Source organism: Halyomorpha halys, unplaced genomic scaffold (genome assembly GCF_000696795.3).
Source record: "Halyomorpha halys isolate HHAL.00 unplaced genomic scaffold, Hhal_1.1 Scaffold1764.1, whole genome shotgun sequence".
Classification (NCBI taxonomy): Eukaryota; Metazoa; Arthropoda; class Insecta; order Hemiptera; family Pentatomidae; genus Halyomorpha; species Halyomorpha halys.
Window position 1 is genome coordinate 43,597 of NW_027113298.1, and position 18,337 is coordinate 61,933.

The following is an 18,337-nucleotide window of genomic DNA, read 5'->3' on the forward strand; positions in this document are numbered from 1 at the left end:
TCTATAATATCATTTATATATATAATATCATCATGGCATGGTTTTTTTTTTCTGAATATTTGTTTAAATTTAATAGCAATAAAAACGAAAACGATCAATTTCAATAGTTTTGTACAATATTTTGAATGAGGTCTATTAAAAGTAGATCTTATTACTATTGTATGTATTACTAAGATAAATAATAATAATTTCTTATATAAATCCTACATTTGCATGAAGCCATGTTTACTAAATGGCAAGAATAATTTAACAAACATTACTTTTATCAGCTGAACCTCTGTACCTTGGATCTTCAGTTCCCATTCCATTTTACCAAGGCTTCCAGTTAGCTTCGAACTATGCTGTCGCCACGATATAGGTTAGTAATTTTAACCATAACCATGTATTATTTATTATTATGAGTAACAATTACCAAATTATTTAATCTGGTATAATTAAATTTCTTTAAAACTGACTCGACTTAAGTTAACTGTGTACTTACCTAAAACTAAGTTTAGGTGTTATAAAAATATGCGAAATTTTATAAATGTATACATATGAATTAAATAAAGTTAGATTTTACTTTGTCAGGATTGATTATGGCTAAGTATTCTTCCATTTTGGTTTATTTTACCTCCAGCTATCTATTTTTGCGATTTTATTATTTTTTAAAACTATTCCTTTGTAAAGGTATTCACATAAGTATGAATATTACTTTTAGCGGAGTATTATATAAAAAAAACTATTGTTGCCAAAAAATATATATATCGCAGTTTCCCTTGTATAGTGCGCATGTGAAAAAAAAGTTTGGCAATTGTATTAGTTAGGTGCGCTGGAGATGAAAAGTAAAAAATTAACAATACCCTCAAGAGATAGAATAAATATCACTGTTATGGCCCAACAAAAATCAAATTAAATTTTCAAAAATTATGGAGGTTAGGGGTTGTGAAAATGTATAATAGAATGCCTTAGGGTATTAATAGAAAATTTAGTATACCCATTAATGTTCAAATGTGTTTATTATGTTGATATTTTAACAACTGAGTTGATGTTATTATTATCAATTGTTTTTTACTGCTTAAAGGACTGTTTTGTTTCTTTTATTATAGAACTAGTCAAAATATTCATAAATGTTTACAATATCTTTAATTTATACAATAATAGTGAAAATTGCAGTCAATTGTCTGCGAGGAAATATAATTTTAATTAAATAATATTACGTAAATGGTAATTAAACTTTCTTAGTGGTTCATTTGTTTTTTTAATGAAAAAAATATACGATATCCATAAAAAGTCATCATGGGGAGAAGAAAACCTCAACAATAATTTTAAAATATAAACAGTTGTGAAATATTAGGTTTAGATGCCTTATATAAGCTTAAAAAAAATGTTTTAAAACGCTAAGAAAAGAGATTATTTTACTCCAAAAAGCTTGTAAACGCTATTTAGAAAGATAAATTTTACAAAACCTTTCAGGAGAGTTGGGACACGTTTCAGGGAACACCTACTTAGGTAACTTGGGAAATTCGATAAAAATTGCTGAAAATGTTAGGCTGGATCTATCGCTTTCATGTCATTTGCCGCAAATACAGCACTTGTAAAAATACAGACTTAGTAAACAAAGGATACAACAAATGTCGGTATCCACACGCTTAAATGTCCTTTTCATTTTTCTTACCAATTGAATTCCATTTACACCATCTTCATTTTAAAAGTAATAAAGATAGACTAAATGATGGGAAACGTAAATATCAGCAAAGTAGATGGTAGATAATACAACATCATAGAAATAGAATAGAATATTACTTAATCAATAAACTCAACCTTCCTTCTAAAATTTTTATCAGAAACGTTTGTTAATTAAATTAACTAGACATATAATGTGTTTATAAATGTACATTCGTGCTTTTTAAAATTGAAAATGAACTGTTTAGGTTGTTAATTAACAAGATGTTAAATAATGTATTTACACCGAATCGGTAGAACTTTAAAATATACAATCTTAAATTAAGTTTATTATTGAATTCGGAGGTTTGGGGAAATCCTTTAATTAATTAAAACACAAAGACGATAACAATCTATTTGTTGGTAGTTCTAATATAATGCTAATGAACACAAAGGTGTGGATGTAGCACAACCGCACTTTGATTTGTGCCCCAAAACAACACCCAACGGTTCGGTCGCTAATTCAGGCCAACTTGGACCAGCCAATCCAAATAACTCATCACCACTTTTGCGCATGTGCGAATTTGCCATTATTTGGAAAACGTGTAGATTTTGCCGCCGCTCCCCTCCCCCTACTTAAATATTATTAACAGTTTTCCTTACATATACTATAAATGGAATATTTTTTATATCATTTGAAACGGAAGTACGTTTAAGGATTTTAAAATCCTTCACTAAAGTTGTTTGTTTCATATATATTGGTACTGGTGGGGGGAACAAGTCCGGCAACTGGACCTAGTGGTCCTTTTTGCCAATCCATGGCTACCTGTGTTGCTGCCGCTCACTAACCAAGGTGGGAGTGTCAATATTCATTCTTCAATGAAGAATGAAACATGAACCCAAATTATGGGTTAACTACCCCAGGTGGGAACTGAACCCACAACGTTTCGAACTGAGCGCACTGGGACCTAAGGAAACAAAGATAAAAAGTGACATGTTTGTGCCGGGGTGGGGTTTGTAATGATAGTGATATTATTAATTTAAAATTCGGCACCACAAGGGATATTTAGCTCTTTTTAAGTAGTTTTATTCATGACCTAATAATTACCGTTGTGGATTTTACGAAAAATTTTGAATTAGAAGGACTGAATAGAAAAGTAATTACATGTTTTAGTGGAGTACAAAACCCAACTGCTTGTTTCCAATTAGTTCTGATCGGAAGTTAGTAGGAGAATGTTTTTTCTTGTTTTAGATTGTAAGATTTAAAATGTAAAAAAAAAAAAAAAATAAGAACTCTTTTTAATATAAGTAATAAATATAAAATTGATAATTATACAAATATATAAATATTTTTAAAAACCGTAATAGTTATAATAAATGATAGATGTACCCATAATAGATATAAATGTAATAAATATATCTATTAGAAAAGTAATAAATGTAACATTATAAAACAAATTAGTACATCGTATATATATGTATATGTATGTATATATATATACATATAAAGGTCGTAAATATTTATTTAAAAAATGTATAAACGTACCAACTTCCGCTCTTTTGATTAACTACTTTTATCTCATCCTCAAGGACAATATGTCTTGTCAAACGGATATTCCGTTCCGAATTATCTCAACTTATACATTATATTTCAGTCGCAATGCTTTAAAATTCAAAAGGTAAACAAAAAAAAAATTAAGATTTCCTTTAAGTTCACATGTTAACTGTTTTGTTTCACTTGACTATATATTTCATTATATAGATCATAAGTAATATACTAATTTTAAGATCAATTGTTCTGAGCTTTGTTTAATAATGGGAGGAAAATCAAAGGATTAGCACTGAATAAATTCATATAATGTTATTATTATATTAAAGGACGATTACGATTGTAACCAGCCAGTCACACATTTATAAGTCTGGGTAGGCCTATCGTTTATCGGCCTCTGTAATGTGGGTATCCTTAACTGGAGAAAAATCGGGCGGTTGAGCGTCATCTTGAAAAAATCACCTCCTTGTATAACCGTTGTTGAAGAAACAATAGTTTCGTTAAAAAGCACTGAACCCCTGACCCTTTATGGCTATAAAGGTAATAATATAAAAATAGAGTACTGAATACGAAATGTAATTTTAATCCAAAATTAAAATTAATTTAGGAGGATATATAATGTCAGCCAAAGATCAAAAGTTATGGTAGAATCGTTAGTTATTCTTATTTTAAGAAATGACGTTTGTCTAATAAAAGATATGTGCTTTAAATCAAATTTTGTCATTTCAGGTTAAAATTTTCAAACGATTTGAAGTTTTTGTTTGCGACTATATTAATCGCTTTGGTCACTTCTACTGAACAGCATGATACAGGTATTTATAAACTTAATATGTTTGTATCTATGTGTTGTATTTTACATCCAGTCATGATTATTAAATGATTCTTGAGTCACGTAAATATTTAACCATTTCATTTATAATTTTTCATTGTTCAAAAATTATAATTAGTTCATACTGAAGTTTTCATAAGTTATAGATGTTTACTGAAAATAAATTCAAAATGAAAAAGGAAAAATGTTTTGACGTTGAAATTCTTGAACCGTAGCTTAGAATTGTCGTGAATGGTACTTTCATTAACAAATGTTGAGTATAAATAAAAGTGAAGTATTTCACATGACATCAATCAATTTTCTGATTTTATTTCTGCTTTGTCAGAACAGTGGCATGAGGTCTATCTTTTTAGGGTTCTGTTAATTTTCAAGCCTTCCCTTTAGTTCTTCTCCAGGGTACCTAATTGGAGAATTTCCGATAGAATAGTAAATAGTACTTCAGTAAATTATGCAAGATTTATGCAAATCAAATTTTATTCATTGATAACTAATAATGATAAATGATCACATACATACTAAAATAAAGAATATATTAATAAATAAACAAAATCACTTCATTTATGTGTTACTTTATTGATTGTATCACTTTATTGATTAACATAATCAAACTATGTACATGAAGAAATAAGCACACAATAAAATAAGTAAAATTTTGTACTAATATAACAATAAAATAAAAGTATTATGTACAATATTTACACTCTCGACCTGAGGATCCCTGAGCCCACTCTATCCCCCACGCATGAGGGGTAGAGCAGGGGTCATCGAGAGTTCTAAAAAAAAGATCATTTTCAGTCGAATTCGAATTCCCATCGTGCACTTTTTGCTTTTTTATTTTCCAGAATTAATCTTTGCAATCAACAAGAGAGAGAAAGAAATTCTTTATTTATTCATGCTGCCCAAATACATCGAGTTGCTACATTACACAGCATACTGATCAATCCGTGATCGGACATATATAAATTACACATTTTTATATGTTATAATATAATCGAAAAATAACTTTTTTTTTTTGCCGTAGTTTTCTTTTCTTTTACAATTAATATCAGTCTACAAAATAAATACATGTTTTTCAATTTATTACTTTTTTTCGTTCCTTTCCATTTCACAACCCTTATTTCATTTGATCAACAAATTCCCCTATATAACAAATATTAAAATATTAAAAATATAAAAAAAAAAAAAGCTTCGTTAACTTTTAAAGTTTAACGTTTCAAGATACCAAAATTGAAACGAATTAGTCTGTTCCCCTTATGCTGTCTATTGATTTTTACAGATTTTGCAGCAAAATACTGGTCATTCAGCGATGATCCTCGGAATTCTTCATTACATCCGGTTTTTTGTTCATAATATTGGTCGATTAGATATTTCCTTCCTCCATTTATGGAGATAGAAGAAAAGTCCTCAGTGTTTTCTTATCAGTTTCACAGAATATCACCAATAAAAAAATTAAAATAGCAAACATCGAACTTTATTGAGGATAATAAAGTTTCGAGTAAACGGGTTATTATTTTCAATAATGAATCTTTGTTATCAACCAAGAAAAAACGCCTCAAATTTTGAGGTTTAACGTTCCAGGATATATATGATCCAAAAACATGCCAGATGTTTCATTATTTGTTATTTACTGCTGTAAATAAAATAACTAATTCAAATAATAATCCATTGTCAAATAATTTAAAGCATTTTTGATCCGGCTCAAACAGACCTAAAGACGTCTTATAATTCCCATAAGAACCCGTCAACATGAATTTGGTTTCCTCGACCGGCCGAGATGACTAAAATGGCTATAGTAATGTTTTGGGTGAACCTAGCAAAATAATTTTTTTAGGCTGCCGCCATACAGTGAAAAATCATTTTTAAAAAAACCTAACGTTGAAAATTTATATAAAATACTTGCTGATAAAGGTTATGTTATCGATTTTGAGAAAAGATGAATATATAACAAAATTATGGCAGAAAATCTGGAAGGCCTAATCGATTTGATTATATTTTACTCGAACTTTGTACTTACTTTTTAATATTCTGTATGTTTAAAGTTTTCTACAGACAAGATAAAAAATTATAAAATCATTCTGAAAGTAATATAAATTCCCTAAAATTTATGCCTGATAGAAGTCTTTACGTTCACTGGTTCCCGAGATACAATTTTTCAAATGCCAACATTTTTTTTCCAAATAACGAGAAATCAATATTTTGTGAATTTACATATTATGGTGTTTAAAAACTTTTATCTCGGGAACTATTAACACGGGATCGTAAAAAGCATTATTAGGGCTCAAATTATAGAAAAATTGTACTAATTTAAAAAATATGTTAATAATATTTATTTCGCTGTCAAAAATTTTAGATATATTGAACATTAAGTGAAAAACTAAGGAAATTTTTCAGACTTTTCAGTCACTATTTAGTTGTTTATTTTTATTTTCTAAAATTTTCATAATCGTTTTAGCATGAAATTTTCTGTTAATTGATACAAAAAAGATTTTTTTTAATGATTTTTGATTTAAAAAAATCATGATGGCGGCCAAATAAATCCATACTATATACTTAGACTTGTCTTGACTTTCAGCGTGTTAAAAAAAAAAAAAATCAAACCTAGTCTTTGTGGGAATTATTTCTACTCATCTCTTCTACTATTTATTCTATAGCTTTTTTTATTTCCTGCACCATTTGCACGCAAATCATCAACCAGTAAAGATTGTTTGTGGTTTTAATAATTGAAATGAAAAAAAAATGTCGGATGAATTTGGTCAAGGGTTTTATGATATGAAGTCATCTTAAAATTTGATTTACTAACAGAACCTTTAAACAAAATCATCCTATCCTATTGAAAATAGGAGTTGGATGTGCCGGATTAGAACTGGAAAGTGTTAGAAAATTAAAAATTCATTAAAAAAAAACAGTGCTAGTGCCACTGTCTGGTCATCGAAAATTAAATGAAAAAACCTATTTAAATCATGAATTTTCACTCGATTTTGAAGATAATTTAAAAATTTTAATTTTTTTCATTTTTCCAGATTGTGATGAAAATTTCTTCAGATGCCGCAATGGTAGATGTATATCTCTCAGCTTTATTTGCGATGGTTACGAAGACTGCGGCCATGGGGACATGTCTGATGAAGAAAATTGCCATTTGACCACTGTATGTATTCTTAACATCATACTTTATAAACCTTAAATATTGTTTTACCAGTTCACCTAAAATAATTTATATGCATTTAATAATAATAAATTCTTTATTTACTCTGTAACACGTCCTATAATCAAGTTACAAAAATAGTAAATGAGCTTCAAGTAATAGATAAAAGAACAAAGTAATGAATGCATAATAGACAAATAAAAAAAGAAATAATAAATCATAATAAAATATTTGTTAAGCCATTAAACAAAGACAAATAAACTTTTCATATTAATAAATTTGAAATCAATTAAGGGAATAATATGAATTGGAAGTATAAATCTATGTAGTTTTTATAAAGTCCGATAATTAATAAGAAACATCAATTTCAATTTTATTGGAACTGGATGGAAAGGAAATCATGTAATAAGTGGGATTTTAATGTGGAAAGGGTACTGGAGCGACGTATGAAAGTAGAAATGGAATTAAATAGAGACGAGTCTATCAAAAGCTGTAGTTCAATGGGTTGTATATAAGTCTGAAGACCGAGAATGAACAGACGATTTGAATTTAAGGAGATGACCGATGCATGATGAACTGTGGGATGGATAACTTGGATGCCAGGAAATAAGACGGTAGGAATTGTAAACCCATTTCAATGTCCGAAACCAGGAGTCGGAGGCTTCTCTGTGTCTAGTTATAATTGTTGTTTATCTCGAGTTTCCCAGTGACGCCTTCATATACAACAGTAAAGTAATATTAAGAAAGCTACTAAGAGTCTATGGGTATTTATAATTATGGAAAATTGGCGGGGAATGTAATTTATTCCTTTAAAGGAGCGCTGGAAGATATGGGGGAGGTGGAGCGCTGTTTTCCAGGAAAGATTTTAGTGAAAGGTGATTCTCAGATTTTTGATGCTTCGATAGAGGTTTCATTACGTACACGGACAATATTTCGGTTCTAGGTAGTTACCAAGATGACATGGAAAGACTTGCAAAGCATCTATTAAGAGAAGCAGAAGAAATCGACTTGCAAGTAAATGAAGATAAAACAAAATATATGAAATATATTGTAATTGATGGTCTGCGTGGACGGCAAATAACCAGTTTCAAGCAAGTAAACAGTTTCAAATACTTCGGATAGGCAATAACATCAATAAATGATCAACGGACTGAAATAGACCAGCGAATAACAAGCGCGAATAGAGCCTTCTCTCTGTAAAAAATATTAAAATCCCAACAAATCTCTAAAGCTCTGAAACTAAGGGTGCACAGTGCCATGATAAAGCCCGCTGCGAGATCTGGGCTCTAACAGGGAACGAAAAGTCCTCCGTACAACTACAGGAGCTATCTGAGATCAGAGCTTTAACACATGGAAGAAAAGAACCAACAGTAAACAACTTGCAGGGGCTGGTCAATCAATATCTCTGGATATGAAGACAAGGAGGTTAAGATGAGCGGAAAATGTGGCTCAAAGCAATTTATTAGGACGCATCTACATAACAATAAATGCTAGTATAGAAGGCAAGAGACTACTGGGGAAGCCAAAAACCAGATAGCTAGACAGAATCAGCAAAGATGCGAAAGAGCTGTGGGCAGAAAACTGGAAAGCAGTAGTCCAAGATAGACAGGCGTGGAGAAGGCTGGTTTGGGGGGCCAAAGATCTGCAAAGTCTTTTGAGCCAAACGGAAAAAAATAGAAATTTATGAGATTATTAATTAGGAAAAGGGTTGGATTACGAAGGAGATGATTGTAACCTATTAGAATTGATTTTATTTTCTCAGCATTCAACGTTTATGCCATTGCCCAGTGAGCAACAGTAAACAACTGCAACTACTCCTAGTGCTTTCTTATGGCCGGTAACAGTTTGGAAGAGAGGAAGGAGAGGTATATTTGGAAATCATCTAAATAAATATAGTACTCGGTGCGAAGGATTTGTGGCGCTGATGGTTTGGGGTTGTAACACTGGAGTGGGATCTCTTTATAAATGACATCATGCATCATATAAAATATGTTAACATTTAAAAAAAAAAATCCCTCAATTTGAGCAGGAAAATAAGGATAAAAGAGAGTTACTATTTTCAGCAGAACGACTCCAAACATCCGCCATGAACAGCTAAGACTTGGATTCTCTATTGGTAAATGAAATCAGTCACCGGATATTTATCCTATAGGGAAACTGCAAGAGAATCTGAAGGATGAAGTCATAAAACGCATTGTTCCTAATTTCTATAATTAAAAATGTTTTATTACCGAGGAGTGAGATAAAATTCGTTCCATTTTTTTTTTCGCAAAAATTGTTAGATTCAGTGCCACAGCGTCTTGTCCATAAAGGTGAACCAACTAAGTATTACTGAAAGTTTGGCCATCAATTAAATATAATAACAATAACGTGAACGAATATTTTGGAATCATGTTGTTGGTTGATTATTTTGTATAATTTATTTTCATTCCAATTGTACATGATTTATATTAACACAAATATATCCTTTCTATCAAAGGATGGAAGAATTGAATTAATATCAGATAAAAATTAATATTTTCCATTATATTACGCTATAATGAATGGATTTGTGTTTTCGAAAATGAATTTAGGACAAAAAAGTGATTTTTCCCCAACCTGAAGATGTAAAATGAATGATCCTTAACCCTGAAAACGAAATCCATTCTGCATGTAAACATATTAAATATATGATTGATCGTGCCTTTGAATAATGTAAAAACAAAAAATTCGTTCGCATATCAGATATCAATTAAAGTATGTAATCATGTTCAACAATAAAGATTAGAAGAGTGGAAATAATGAATTCATTCGAGACGTTTGCAGTTAACCTCTCAAGAGATCATCCTGTTGTGACTATTTTAACGAGCAAACTAAATTGTCCGGTTCTTATCATAACGATAAAAAAATAAATTTCAATAGTTAAGTTCTACAGGAACAATGACGGCATTGATAAACTAGCCTTGATAACTCTGATTCATGTTTCCAAGAGATATCGATGTGGATTTTTCATTCCAGACAAAAAAATCAGTATAAATAAGAAGTAGCTAAAAACAACTACGAATCTCAGGTATCTCGTTTTTTTTCTCAAACTATTATCGTATTTTTTTTTCACGGAAAGTGTTTCAGCAAAATACAAATTAGTTTATTTGATCACTAATTCCTATAAATTTAAAGCATTTATCACTTTAATTGAAGAAAAAAAAATTCATTAGTGGTGACTCACCGAGACGTCGTCCGAGTTGCCCCCATGCTCCACCAACAGCTTCGAGGTCTTGTGATAGCCGGAAGAGATGGAATAGGCCACCGTGTGTCCAACTTCATCTTGCAGGCTGAGGTCGGCCATCTCCTTCGGCATACCGTTGCTGACGAAGACCTTCCTTGCCATCTGTGGTGGGGGAAGGCTTCTAGGCCTTCATCGAGGCTGCCAGAGAGTGAAATCTTTTACATTCCACAAAGCACCTCTCCGGCTCAAAGTTAGCGCCTAGGAAGGACATAAGTAGTTAAGAATACATGCAATTTTTTTGAAAAAGGATAACTAATTGAAAATATTGATAAAATTATAAACTTTTTTGTTACGATGAAAAAACCCATTATAACAAAAAAGAAATAGCAATGGATAAATTAAAAATATGTTTGTAAATCGATAAAAAAATAGAATGAGATAATTTTTAAAAATTAGAATATTAAAATAAAGTAAACTTTCTATCAATAATAAAAGAAAATCAGCAGTTGTTTTATTTACATACTAATTGGCAATATAAATGACATGTCCTTTATTACGATTAATTACCAAATTAATTTCTAAATTTATTTATATGGAACTTTCGTTTAAAATAGTTTTTACTTTTGAAATGTTCTATCTTCATCAACCAACGTATGTATATTATTTTTTTTAATTTATGCGCACTTAAAATTAATGGCTTGTGGTCAACTCCATAAAATTGTTGATATTAATAATTATTATTTTACAAAGCTTCATACTGGAAAACATTTTAATGAAACTTTGGAAGATAGAAAAGAAGGGTTACTACAAGGACAACCATTGTGAGCGTCATATTCCATCTCAGAGATTAAATAAAGAATATGATCTTCCTAATTATATAAAAACATATACAATGTCAATGGATTTTTGGTTGTTTTTTTCCACTATTATTTTCATCTTGCAAAACAAAAAAATAATAATATAATTAAAAATGAGCGATTGGTTAATACTATTTTCGTTATTATTGTTACAGACCCCAGCAGTGAAACCGTGCAATAAAGATGAATATCAGTGCAAAGATAGGCTGTGCATTCCTTCGTTATGGGTCTGCGATGGTGAATCAGACTGTTCGGATGGCAGCGATGAGACTCATGGATGTAGTGAGGTAAAATATATATATTTTATAGGATTTCTTTTTGTTGCTTGCTAAAATTTTCTTATGATAAATCGTTTTTTTGGTAACTCTGTAACAAGAAAAGATGGTATCCTTCCAGAATATCATCATAAATTACATCAAAAACGAAGGGCTCGTTTTTCTGAAAGACTCAATACAGATTAAAAAAAACTGTCATCATCTTAGCTATAGATTAAAAGCCGAACTATGTTGGTTTAAAGCTAATCAATTTAATAATTATATTTCTTTCTTAACTATCGAAGATCGAAGTTTGTGGAGGTTTATGAGAAGATATACGACAGTTAACTCCGTTTATATGGGCAAAAAGCATGGTAAAACAAATTTTCAGAAAAATACTTTTTTTCCAAGCGAGATTATTTAAAAAAATAATAGTCATATAAATAAGGTAAAGTGGGCGTTTAAATACAGTTTAATTTATAATATTTAAGTTTGTATATAAGTAGGTTTTGGATAAATGGACCGTTTTCGAGATATTTGATGAAAGCCAAACAAAGGTACTTTTTCAAGTTTCCGACTAAAGCTCACTTTCTATTCATCTGGAACTTTGACATTACATTCACTAGAAATGAATTTACAAGAGTAAAAATTATAAACGGAGACTTTATTTTGATTTAAAAAAGGTATATAGTAGGATTGACCGCTTTTGAGTCTTGCAAATCCCATTTTTTTATATTTCCGAACTCCAGCTCATTTCCTCTTCAGAACTATTTATATTACTAGATATCACTATGAAAATGTCCAAAATAAAAAAAACAGCGATTCTTGCCGAAGGAATCCCAACGGCATCATTGACGATGGAAAAATAGTTCTGGATGTAATTTATCCACTTTTACATTGTTAATTATTTATGGTGAGTTGTAAGGAGAATTAAAATAACAAGGCTATGAAATATTTTTATTTCATATGTAAATATATATCGACTTTTCATAACTATTCCTTATTTTAATTTCTAAATTTTTTTCTCGTCCCACTTCCCAAAAAGCCCTGTTTAAGTATCTACTCCTTTAACTTTTATAATCTAAGCTTAAATATAACTTTTTACACAGCTTCCACTGGCTCACTACCAGAGACAGGGTGAGAGGGCTGGGATATCGAAGAGCCCTCCTCTACCCCTAATGCGTGGGGGATAGACTGGGCACGGGTATCCTCATGTCGAGAGTGTAAATAGTGTATATGTTAGTGCTTTTATTTTATTATAATATTAGTTCAAAATTTTACTTATTTTAGTTTCTCCTTATTTCTTCATGTACAGAGTTTGATAATGTTAATTTTTTTTTTCTGTTTATATACATAAAGATATTATATTATGTTTATTTATTTATATATAGCTTATTTTTGAATTTTAGTGTGAATGTGATCATTTATCACTACTACTTATTGCCCAAGGTTGTGGCAGATTGTTGTACCTAACTGGGCAATGGTGCAGCGTGGTAACGCGCCAGTTTACCGATCTACAGGATGTTGGATCAAATCCCGCCCGGTCCCACCTGGGCTTATTTCAAGCACATAATAATGCAAAACTCACTGATAACCTCCCCCCGGGCATTTGTGAGGCCCGTTAGGCAATGGGTGGCACTCACAAAAAATAAGCGTGGTAGTGACGTGTACCCACCCTGGTAAAAAAACACGTCAAGAAACGCGCGATGTATATCCTAATACTGGGAATATTACCTCCTAGTATTGCTAAACACATCGCGCGAGGACTTAGACCTCCATGGTCTGTTGTGCCCATAAAATAATAATAACTTGTTGCCCAAGGTTGTGGCAGACTGTTGCACTTATCAACAAATAATTTTTTTTTTTAAATTTTTTTAAACTTTTGGTTTTATATAAATTAATTTTAATTTTAGGCGACCTGTGACGGTTTTCAGTGCCACAGCAAATCTTGTATCCCCAAAGAGTGGGAGTGCGATGGCGTACGTGATTGTCCAGATAACTCAGACGAACAGTTCTGTGGTAAATATTTTTAATTTATTTTTTTTCTTTTTAAATCCTCATCCACTATCAAGATGGAGAAAGAAACAAAAGAAGTCACAGTTCGTAAAACGTTTTACCCGTCGTGAAAATGTTTCTATTACATGCATATAAAAATCTTAAGAACACCACTTTATTCCATAAATGATGATATAATATGAAAATTAGATAATTTAATAATAAGTAAACCGAAATAAACAGTTGTATGCTATTGATTATTAATTAGGGCTGGGTAGGAATTATTGTTGGGATGTTTTCTGTTATTTTATACAGGATCAGCGTGATATTTTTCACATTTATTATCTATTCTAGCTTTGCAGATGTTGGTGTGGTAACAACAAGTAGTTTTTGAAACGATTTTTCCACATTTATAAAAGGAAAATTAAATAAATAAATTAATGATTATACAAGTTTGATAATAATAGATACTTGCTTTGAAAACAGGTTTGGAGCAATATATTTCAAGGCTGTGTTATATTTTTATTATTCTTTAATCAAAAGATAAATTTGAAATATATATTAATACATTTATATCATTAATAATGGCATTAACAGAGCCACAAGTACGACAGTATAACCAAAATAAGGGTTATATATTGACTTTGGTCAGTTAGTTGCTTCCCGTCCCCTTTACACGCCACTATCCCTGATGAAGACCTGAAACTCAGGTCGAAACGTCGGCATAAAATAAATAAATATTGTTTTGTTTATTTATGTTGTTCTTTGCTGACCGCACCCCCCGATAAACTTCTTCAAGCATTAATTTTCTTTATTTTTCTTATTTATTTTGTTATTTTATTTATCATGGATTTTACTTATTATTTTTTCGTCCGTAAATATGGTATGAATGGTATACATACCTACATGGTCATATGGGTACATATGATAATATAAAAATATTAAAACCAATGAATACATGATTTATTACATATCGTCTGCAAAAGTGTGAAACCGGACAAAATAGGTTTGAACTAGTTTTCTTTATTATTGTGAAAATTGTATGCACCATAAATAATTTATATTTTTTTCTACTTGATTGTATATCACATACTAGTATATGCCGTTAAAAAATAAAACAACAAAAGACCTTAATATGATGGAACTGCAATATTTTCCAAAGTTTGTAGTCTGCCCTTCCCGAAAAAATAATATATTTTAATAAAACATCACGATTAAGAAATGGGTCCTATGGAATTGTATTTTTTATATATTATGTACGCTGTGAATGTTTACAGTTTAATAGTTGTTATTATTTTATTGCAGCTAAGAAACCAGTGAGCACTGAAGAATGCAATATTCATGAAAATGGTTTCATGTGCCATGATAGTATGAAATGCATTGAACTGGAAGAAGTCTGCAACAGTCACCCTGATTGCGATGATGGTTCTGATGAAGGTGGTATGTGCCTCAATCCGAACAAAACAGGTAGCCAAACATTCATTAATCTAGACTTCACTATGTGTGTGTATATATATGTGTGTGTGTATTTATTTATTAATTTTTAGAGAAGCGTTAAAGTTATGTTTTAAATTTGATTTAGTTGATAATTTTTACCACCTTCCCTTAAGATACACACTGATGCCCTGAAAAGAAACGGTGCCCGCACCAAGAATCATGTTGCCACTCACAAAGGGAATGAATGCATGGTGCGTGATCACAAAGCAAGTGCTAAAAAAAAGATCTGACATTAGTTTTGATTAAACTTTTTTTTTTTTTCAATATTCTTCGCTCTGTACATGAACACCTTTCTCATTACACATAATTCAATAGACCCATAGAACTGAAAAAAAAAACTTGTTTTACTACTAAAAGTTAATTGATTATATATATAAATAGTGGTAACGGAATAAACTATAATTTGTTCGTAAATAAAACTAGTATTTGCTTGTATTTTTTGTACAATGAATTGAATGTACTGAGGATTTGAGCTGAAGGAGATGAGATATGTAGCATGGACGGTGAGATTGGAATACTTGGTAGAGGAAGAACGCAAGAAAATGTTGAAATGAGCAGGGTAAAGCTGCTTTAATTCTTTGTAGAAAGGGATGAAAATGTCTCGGGATCCCGAAGAAATAATTTCTTGAAGAGGACAATATCTGTAATATTCCAACAATTTTGACTAGATTAACCAACAATATTAAATGTTTCAATTTTCCCAACTTTATTATTAATATCTCTATTTTCTGAACTCTTTTGAATTCGCGTTTTTGATTTACATGTCAAAAACTCGACAAAAATAGTTTTCTTTTCCATTGAAACACAACAATATACCTATAAAATCCCAGTCTCTTATTAGGCATTTTCCCCATGTCATTTTATATAATAAAATAATATTAATTTTATTAAACTTATTAATATTACTGTGGAAATGTTCAAATGGAAAACATAAATTAAACCAATTTGTTGCATATTTTGCCCGAAATAGATATACATCCTTTCATTCCAAAATATTTATCCACTTCAACCCATTAGTTCTTAGTCTTTCATCCTTTACAATCCTTTAATCCTCCGAGGCGTCTGAAAAGAAGATGGCCACGCCAAGAATTGAAATACAACCATTGTGTGGTTCCTTCTCAAGATAATCATATGTTCTGAAACATTTGTCACATTTACTTATTGTATTTTTATTTGTTTAAACAGTGTTAAATTTCAATAAATAAATAAAAAGACAATGGTAGACAGGGTGGACTAGAACTAGCCTTCTATAATGACCCTTTGTTTGTAAAACGTATAGAAAAAAGAAAATCATCCTGCTTTCTCTTAAAAACTTGTTTATTTTCGCTCCAGGTTTTTAAATTTGTTTTAATCACAATGATTCTTTATAATGAACAACCTCTGTATTATCGCAATATTATATAATAAAGAAATTATTGAGGGAAAAAGAAAGGAAAGGAGAAAAAAAAACAAGAGAGAAATCAAAAGTAAAAAAAACCTATTAATTTGTGCAAATAAATAAATTATTTTGTTTATTTGCGTTTTTTTGCTGACCGCATCCCCGACTATTTCCTCCTCATATTAATCTCCGATCAACTATTAAAACCTCTTTAAAGAAATTATAATTCCCTTATTTGCGCCTAATGCTAATATTTCGAATAAATTAGTAAACAGCAACGAAAAAATAAATTATTAAAAAGAAATAATTTAACAAATTTTGGAATTGTGATAAAATGATAACCTTAACATTTTAATCGATAGAATGTATATGCATTCAGATATATTTTCAGAATTGTATTAATTATGTTAAAAATCATTTAATAAAAAGGGAACCAGATGAAAAATTATAATATAGAAAAATGTTAAAAATAAAAACATGCACGAATTTTATCTACGAAAATTCATTTGTAAAAAGCATGAACCAATGATATTTTATTTATTTTTTTCAATTAAGGACTAAAAGTAATTGGCTTTATTGTAAACATAATTAAAGATCTGGAGCAATAGTTAAAAAATGTACAAGAAAATAGTAAAATTTGCGAGATCTAGGAGGAGTTAAAGGTACTAGATTCTCACCCCCACCCAGCTAGATTCACAGTCACACATTGTTGGGAATCCAAACAATGAAGAGCTCTTTGGTACTAGTTTTCTTTGCCCAAGTCTTCATAATCCCATTATTCTGCGATGTCGAAAGTAAGTAAAGAGTATTAATTAAAAATAACTAATTAATTGTTTCCGTCTTTTTATTTTTTAAATATTAATTTCAACTACGCAGGGGCGTTGCTGCAATAATTTGTTAGAGAAGACATTATCTGTGATTTACCAATAATTTTGACTGGATGTACAAACTATATTAGATATTTCAATTTTTCAACTATATTATGAAATATTTACATCTCTCAACTCTTTTGGGTTCGTGTTTTTGACTTGCATGTTGCTAATGTTTAGGCTTGACAAAAGTAGTTTTCTTTTACGTTCAAACACAACATTTCTCCTATAAAATCCCAATTTCTTAACTTCAGTGGTACATAAATTGATTTTTAATTTTGGAAATTTTCACGACTTTTGTATTTTTTTAAATTTCAAATTACTGTCTTTCAAATTATTGAGGATGACGCTCCTCCATCTCTGTCATGGCGACGGCCCTGGAAATTAGTCATCAAAATAACAAATTAATATTTTAATCTTTTGCTAATTTTCGCCCTGATGCAGATAATTTTATATTTAATTTATATGCTTTAATAAACTTATAAGGATAATGTTGGGTGTATTCTCGCTGCTTTAAATCGACATTTATTTCTGTAATTCTGAAAAAAAAAAATTAAATACTTTGCAACTGTTTTATTTTAAAACTCGATTTTTTCACTCAAAAAATAATGACAGATATTCAGTTCGCAAAAAAACCTTTAGGTTTCAAATTATATCATGAACTTAAATAATTATATTTTCAGTTCCCAGGGCATCATAGTCGGTGGTACTTAAGAAATATTAGAGGAGTAGGGCGATGGTTAGTGTCACGTAATTACTAGAGACCAGATTTTTGTGCAGTAAAAAACTGAAAATGTGCGAAATTGTGCAGTGAGAACTCAACATGTTGAAAGTCAGTCAATAACAACTAACACCTGTGGGTTCGGTTTACACAAGCGCATTGTGGCTTCTAACTTTTGTTGAATTTTTTTATCAGGGCTAATTTGCTGGTCAGTCAATATTGTATATATATATTGTTTATAACCTTTTCTTCGGTACCTTTCTGGCGTGGCAGGTATATCGCAGAGAAAGTATATTCAATTTATTACTTTTTCTAAAACACAGTAACACATAGATGTTAACATCGTCATAGATAAAGAAATATTTAGGCGCCTCTTTGAAAATAGATTCTTTTTCTC

General features: G+C 30.3%; 1 protein-coding gene across 2 annotated transcripts in view; it reads left to right on the plus strand.

Annotated features, from left to right (window-relative positions):
* The first annotated feature begins 275 nt into the window (after positions 1 to 275).
* The window catches only part of yl (Putative vitellogenin receptor yl), a 107,669-nt gene continuing 89,607 nt past the window's right edge, over positions 276 to 18,337 (plus strand). Inside the window, exons 1-6 of one of the 2 annotated variants that reach the window (XM_014436069.2) lie at positions 276 to 358; positions 3,923 to 4,005; positions 7,043 to 7,167; positions 11,382 to 11,513; positions 13,394 to 13,499; positions 14,781 to 14,942. In XM_014436069.2, coding sequence (XP_014291555.1) covers positions 339 to 358; positions 3,923 to 4,005; positions 7,043 to 7,167; positions 11,382 to 11,513; positions 13,394 to 13,499; positions 14,781 to 14,942 — 628 coding nt within the window. In that variant the 5' untranslated portion in view covers positions 276 to 338. Of the gene's footprint in view, positions 359 to 3,922; positions 4,006 to 7,042; positions 7,168 to 11,381; positions 11,514 to 13,393; positions 13,500 to 14,780; positions 14,943 to 17,054; positions 17,145 to 18,337 lie in introns of those variants that run through there. The other variant, XM_067050868.1, reaches the window with a different exon arrangement.